The sequence below is a fragment of the Balaenoptera physalus genome, assembly GCF_965194825.1.
Source record: "Balaenoptera physalus genome assembly, chromosome: 16".
Taxonomy (NCBI): Eukaryota; Metazoa; Chordata; class Mammalia; order Artiodactyla; family Balaenopteridae; genus Balaenoptera; species Balaenoptera physalus.
This window is the reverse complement of record NC_138898.1, coordinates 63,129,411-63,136,324: the sequence shown is the minus strand read 5'-3', so window position 1 is coordinate 63,136,324 and position 6,914 is coordinate 63,129,411. Positions and strand designations below refer to the sequence as shown.

The following is a 6,914-nucleotide window of genomic DNA, read 5'->3' as shown; positions in this document are numbered from 1 at the left end:
TTTGGGATGCCTTAGCTAGGCGGAAGAGTGGGCATCCAAAATGGTCATCACGGTATAAACTCAAACACAGGACCTGCCCGTGGGATTAAATGAGCCATTTAACATGTAGTGAAAAAAGACACAGGAAATGAAGGCAAAAAGGCAGATGTGGCTCCAGTCCATCGCCCCGACCCCCTCTGTTAGTGTACCATCAGCTCTTCTCCTGCTAAGGTCCAGTGTGTCTGGCCAGGCCTAGATTTGGCCTCGGCAAACAAAGTTAGTGCAAACCAGTGAGTCCCAGAGACAGAAGGCAGCTGCCGTAGAATCCCAGCCGGTCATGGTTCGGGAAATCAGCAGGCAGGGGATGGTCGCTGGTATGCTCAGAGCGTGCCCTTTAGGAGAGCAGCGTGGAGCAGTGCTTTCTCCCCGGGCCGGCAGGGACCTGGGCAGGTGGGGGTGTGGCCGCTTCGTCGCTCTCTCCGGCTTGGCCACAGCTGTCTGCAGTGTCCTGCAGGGAATGCCTCAGGGCTCTTGGGTACACAGCAGCTGCCACCAGGCACCAGCCCATCTGCCAGGGCTGCAGTGGCTGAGCAGGGCTGACATCAACCTGCTCCCCGAAGGAGCCGAGGGCCGGGCCTGGGTCTGTTCACAGAGTAGGCCATAGGTCCTTTCCGCAGCTGGGTGGGGGCCGACTCTGAGCCGCCAGGGCTGGGCACCAGGACGCCGAGGCTCACGGGAAACAGCCCAAGAAGAGCTGTGTCCACAAATAACCAGGTCAGGGTCCAGCACGGTCAGTGTCCTTGGAGAACAGGCTGTGAGAGGTCAGGATGGGTGGAGATCAGGCAGCTTTAGGACAGGGCAGTTCGACACATGGATAAAGTGTGGTCGAGATTGGGGATGGGAGGGATGGTAGGAATGGAGGAGGGGGATGTCCCAGGTCGCGGGAGCATGGAAGCGAGGGGACAGTCATCCGCACAGAGAGAGGCAGGAAACTGGTAGAGCAAATTCCTATGAAAACAATGCCGGGCATCGGGGCAGCCGACAGGTTGAAACAGCAGCCGGGATGGCTGGGGCGTCCTCGAAGGCAGACCTTGCCAATGCTGAGGGCTGTGGGACGTGCACGGCTGACCCACCTGTCCTTCCCCGGGCCCCACGCCTGCCCACAGGGAGGATCCTCAGAGCCCAAGTCCTCAAAGCCTTTAGAAGACACCCCACCGAGCCCAGCACAGGGGGATACGGGGTGGGCCCAGACGGCACATGGTCCAGGAGTTGTCACCCAGCTCCCACCTGCTGCCCCACCCATCTTTTATGGATTCTGACTTCACAGGACACTGTCCCCAGGGACCCCCGTGGTTCTCCCCTTCCAAGCTCACCTCAGTTACCTTGTCCCAGGCACAGCCTGGATCATCTCAGGATGATCCTTGAGTCCAGCTGCTGCAGGTGTTCCTGGACGCCAAAGGGGATGGTGGGCGTCCACATCCTGTGATGGGGGCATGGCACACAGAGGTTAGAGGAGAGGGGGTGGCCCCAACGCAAGCTGCCCCCAAATCCCTCCTCCCACCTAGCCTAGTGTGGGGTCATGGGGACACCAGAGGCCTAGGAGCCCCAAGACCCCTTTCTAAAAACTGATTCTGCCGCTGACTTGCTGTGTGATCTCAAAAAGGTTAGTTAACCTATCTGTGCCTTATTCTCCTCATCTGCAAAATGGGTCTTACAAGAGCCACGTTACCCCTCCTAGAAGATATGAGTGATTATGTAGACGAAAGTGCTTTGAAAGACAATAAAGTACAGTACTGGACAGTAGACATCATAGTGATATAATAATAAATAAGTTTCAACCATATGAAATTGCCAGGTGTGTAGGTCAAAAATGGTTGAATATAAGCAATTTCATATTGTTCAGCCTAGTATATAGAACATTTTTGTGTACCAGATACTCTTCTGAGTATATTGACAAATATTTATATTGATATAAATATTTAAATAGGGGGTAAATATTATTGTCACTCCCATTTTACAGACGAAGAAACTGAGGCCAGGGACTTCCCTGGCGGTCCAGTGGTTAGGACTTGGTGCTCTCACTGTTGAGGGCCCAGGTTCAATCCCTGGTCCAGGAACTAAAATCCCGCAAGCCATGCAGTGTTGCCAAAAGAAAAAAAAAAAAGATGAAACTGAGTCCAGAGGGTTGATGTGTCTGCTTGCCCAAGGTTGAACGCTGGTGAGGGGCAGAGCGGGATTTGAGCTCAGGGCTCACAAGGTGAACCACACACTGACTCTCCCTCCACCACTGGTGAGACTTACGCCAGCTTCTCCACGTGAGGGCACTTTCTCAGGCTGGCAGTGAGCTGCTGGGCCCCGGCAGCTGTGAACTTGTTGTACTGGACACTGGGAAGAGAAACCCATTGTGGATCCTGGCCCTGGGGACCAACAAGCCCCAGACCAAGGTCATCACCACGCTCTCAAAAACCAGACCTCAGCCCAGCCCTTCCCACGATGCCAGCAGGAGACCCCGGTCCTCCCAAGTCCCGGCCCCACCCCCACTGCCCAGGCTCCCACACTCACTCCAGCACCCGGAGGGACACCATGTCTGGAAGCACGTGTGCCAGGCTCTCGGCTCCCACGTCGCAGATGCAGTTATTGTACAAGCTGCCGGAGACAGAGGTCAGGGCAGGGGCCAGGGGTGCTGGGGGGTCAGGGCCCAGGGGGAGCCACACCTAGCCGGGATGACTGCCCCATTTAACAGAGGGGGAAACTGAGGCCCAGGGAGTTGAGGCTGCTTCTCTGTGGTCACTCAGTGAGTCTAGGGAAGCAGCAGGACTAAGTGGAGGTAGCTTCCCATCTGAGACAGCTCAAGTTCAAATCCCAGCTCTGTGGCTTGCTGCCTGTCTGATCTTTGGCGAGTTACTCAGCTCCCCTGTGATTCAGTTTGCTCCTCCATAAAATGGGCATGATAGAGTAATTGTGGGGAGGAGTAAATGAGTTAACGTTGGTAAAACACCCAGAACAGGGCCCGACATGTGGAATGAACTATATGTTAACTATGGTTATTATACCTCCCAAGGGGGTTTGTGAGGGTTACTGTGGGGGCGTGAGGAAGCATCGGGGATAGCAGGAGAGAGAGAAACCCAGAGTCACTGGGCAGCCTCGGGTTTCTATATTATATTCAGTCACCATCAGCAGTGTCAGAAATAGCACGACAGGTGTCGCTGGTGCCAACTTAAGCTGTACCTTCCTTAACGAGCGTCCTTTTAACAAGCCAGGTGCAGCCACGGTTCTAATTTCAAGGCCGTGACTTTGCCTTGACTCAGCCTCAGAGCAACACTGCAGGGCTGCATGTAAAAGCAGCAAGTCTACACTGCAGCAAAGTGGATTCAAGCTAAACTCCAGGAGCCCCTGATGTCATGGGTCGGCCGCTACCAGGGCAGGAACCAGGTAGGGGTTTTACAATCCCTTCCTGGGATGGATCTTAGAACAAGGAGGCCCTTCCTCACCCACAGGAAGAGGATTCTTCCCATATTTCATTGATGCCAAGATGTACATGTTCACATTTGAAAATCATTGCGATCATTAACAATGGATGTCATTTAATTAGCAGCGTTTTGTCCTCTTAATGGTGTCTTACAAACGGATGGCATCTTACAGTCCATAAAATATGAGGTTTCTTTTTTTTTTTGGCCATGCTGCGCAGCTTGCAGGATCTCAGTTCCCCGACCAGGGACTGAACCCAGGCCACAGCAGTGAAAGCCCGGAATCCTAACCCCTAGGCCACCAGGGAACTCCCAATATGAGGTTTCTTAAAGTGTCAGTCAGATCACATATCACCCCCACATGCCCCACCTGCTTCTCCATTCACAATGGAAAAGCCCCCAATCACTCTCCTGGCCTGCAAGGGTCTCCCTGCATGATCTGGCCTTCCCTGACCTCTCCCACCTTATCTCCCACCCTCTGTCCCTCATTCCCTATAGCCAGCCACAGAGGCCCCCCTTCTGGCCCTCAAGGACCCAACCTCTTTCCCACCTCAGGGGTTTTGCCTCTACTGTTTCCTCTCCCTGGAATGCTTTTCCCTGAGAACATCCCACAGAAGGGGGAGGGTCACCTCCTCAGGGGTCTCCTGACCTCCCTGGTGAATTCAGTACTCCCTATTGTACCCTCTGGGGCCTTTGTTAGTTTCCTCATTCCCAGCATGAATCAGCGTTTTAAACATTTTGTTTATGCACGTGCTTATTTATTATGCAAGGAACTTGAGAGCAAGACCCACCTTGGTTTTGTTCATAGCTGTATCTCTAGTTTCTAGCACAGGTTCTGGCCCATGGTTGATATTAGAGAATATTAGATACCCTTACAACTCTAGGGTGTGCCAATCACATAGACTACAAACTGCACAGCACACAACCTATGCAGCTGCACTCAGGGACCCTGGCTGGAAGGATAATGGGCTGGAAGGACCCATTAGTCCCGGGGAACCACCAGGCACCAGGCTGGAAGTAAGCAAAAGCAAGAATGTGCTATTCCAAGGCCCGCCAGAAGGTGACAGTGTAGGCATGGACTGCTGTGCGCGTGACAAGAGCCAGCCAAGGCTACCTGTGCATAGTCAGTATTCTAGAAACCACCCCGGACTCCAGAAAAGGCCCAGTCCTGCCATGCCCCGGGGAAAGAGGACCAAGATTTATTAAGCACCAGAGCCAGGCATTGCACCAAGCGCTTTCCATAGGCTATTGGGATGGTACCCATTTTCCAGATGAGGAAACAGAGGCTCAGGATGAGTAAGTGACTTGCCCGGAGTTTGCCAGATGCCCTTCCCCAGGGGCTGCTAATCTTGTTCAGGGCGGTGGCATCACCCAACTCCAGGAGTGTGTGTTCCTGTTGGATTTTTGGTCGGCGCCCCCCACTTCCTATCCCCACCAAGTTGTGCAACACTGATGTGGTAGAACAGCCTGTAGTGATTGCTTTCAGGGTCCCAGTGTTCGACCTTACAGCTGGCACCAAGGGGGTTCTCTGCCCGCCCTCCAGCCCACCAGCTCAGCACCTGACCAATAGAGGGCCCCACTCACCTCAGCCTGAGGAGGGACGCAGCCAGCAAGGGCAGGGCCTCGGCCAGCTTGCAGGCACCCAAGTCAGTGATGTTGTTCTGGGACAAACTGCAGGAGTACAACAAGGGGAGGGCTCAGGGCCAAACCTGAATGCCTCTCCCCATCCGTGTCCATCACCCCAGGCTCTGGCAGGGCTGGGAACCCCTGCTTCCTCACAGGGCATCCCAGGGCAGTAAGCACAAGACATTCTACCTGGATGAGAGTCGTGGGTGCTGAACTGTGTGAGGGCGCTATGGGTAGACTTGAGCTAAATCAGTAAAACGATGCAGTCATGTCCTGAGGCTGAGTGGGATGATGGGGGTGAGGATGCAGATGAGACAGAGATCGTGCTCCCCCCACACTTGTTTTATGATTTTATAGCAGCCATTCTTTTCCCTTTGGACCATTTTTCAGCACTGTCATTACATAAGGGTTTACATTATTTGTTTAATGACGTGAACTCCACGAGGTGAGGGGTCGAGTCTGTTTTGTTCATTACTCTATCCCTGTGCCTACAGCCGTGCCAAGCACATAGTAGGTGCTCAGAAAATGTTTAAGTGGGGTTAAAAAAAACTGTGTGAGGGCGCTATGGGTAGACTTGGGCTAAATCAGTAAAACGATGCAGTCATGTCCTGAGGCTGACTGGGATGATGGGGGTGAGGATGCAGATGAGACAGAGATCGCGCTCCCCCCACACTTGTTTTATGATTTTATAGCAGCCATTCTTTTCCCTTTGGACCATTTTTCAGCACTGTCATTACATAAGGGTTTACATTATTTGTTTAATGACGTGAACTCCACGAGGTGAGGGGTTGAGTCTGTTTTGTTCATTACTCTATCCCTGTGCCTACAGCCGTGCCAAGCACATAGTAGGTGCTCAGAAAATGTTTAAGTGGGGTTAAAAAAGGAAGGAAGGAAAGGTAGGAGAGAGAGGGAAATAGAGGGAGGGAGGAAGGATGTAAGGAAGGACGAAGGGAGGGAAATCTAGCTTACTCACACTGTTTCCTTGAACACTATAAATTACTTAATAAGTCTCAGTGTCCTACCATCAAGGAAATCCCTAAGTGAATTCTGGTGAGTTCTGTGGCTGCCCTGATCGTGGTTGTGGAGTAGAGTGTGGGTAGATTTTGACGATCCCTCTAGGTTCAGTAAAAAATCATGTTGACCCTCCTGCATCATATCCATCTGCTATTTCCCAAACCCAGAACAGTTTTTTTTTAATAGAAATTCACTATTTTGATAATAATGTTTTACTGATAAATCCTAATCTATCTCTCCTCTCTCACGTCCCCAGTCTTTCTCTCACTAAACATTGCTCACATTCATTACTGTACACTTCATAATTATGGATGCTTATTTGCTTGTTTACTGCGTCTCCTCCCTAGAAGATCCCTGAGGTCAGGGGCTTTGCTTTGTTTAAAGCTGGGTCTCCAGGGCCTTGAATGGTGTCTGCACATAGTAAGTGCTTCTTACGTATTTGTTGATTAAATGAATAAATGATTGGTTGAATGACTGATTAAAGAAATGATTGAATGAATGAATGAATGGGTGGATGATTAAACGAATGCACGATTGAATGGATGAGTGAATGAAAGAATAAAAAAGCTGGACTTTGGGGACAAATGCAGCAGGAAGGGCAGGCCCAGCGCACTCACTTGAGCGTCTCCAGGGCCTTCAGCTGAGGGAAGGTGGCCGAGAGCTGGGCGACACCCTCGTCCCCGATCTTGTTCTCGCTCAGCGAGTCCAGGCTGCAGATGGAATCAGATGGGGGACCATCAGCCAGCACCCTGGAGGCCACCCGACCCTCCCCCACCCTCCGACCCAGCAGCGGCCTCCTCCCATGCTCCCACCCCTGAACACACCATG

At 52.2% G+C, this 6,914-nt stretch overlaps 1 protein-coding gene across 9 annotated transcripts in view; it reads right to left on the bottom strand.

Annotated features, from left to right (window-relative positions):
- Nucleotides 1-89: 89 nt before the first annotated feature.
- CIITA (class II major histocompatibility complex transactivator) overlaps nucleotides 90-6,914 on the bottom strand; it is a 52,899-nt gene continuing 46,074 nt past the window's right edge. For 5 of the 9 annotated variants that reach the window (XM_082432498.1, XM_082432490.1, XM_082432494.1 and 2 more), the window contains 5 exons: nucleotides 6,704-6,796; nucleotides 5,031-5,117; nucleotides 2,542-2,625; nucleotides 2,281-2,364; nucleotides 90-1,459 (listed from right to left, as the gene is read on the bottom strand). In XM_082432498.1, coding sequence (XP_082288624.1) covers nucleotides 1,384-1,459; nucleotides 2,281-2,364; nucleotides 2,542-2,625; nucleotides 5,031-5,117; nucleotides 6,704-6,796 — 424 coding nt within the window. In that variant the 3' untranslated portion in view covers nucleotides 90-1,383. Of the gene's footprint in view, nucleotides 1,460-2,280; nucleotides 2,397-2,541; nucleotides 2,626-5,030; nucleotides 5,118-6,703; nucleotides 6,797-6,914 lie in introns of all 9 variants that reach the window. The other 4 variants (XM_082432491.1, XM_082432492.1, XM_082432493.1 and 1 more) reach the window with 4 other exon arrangements.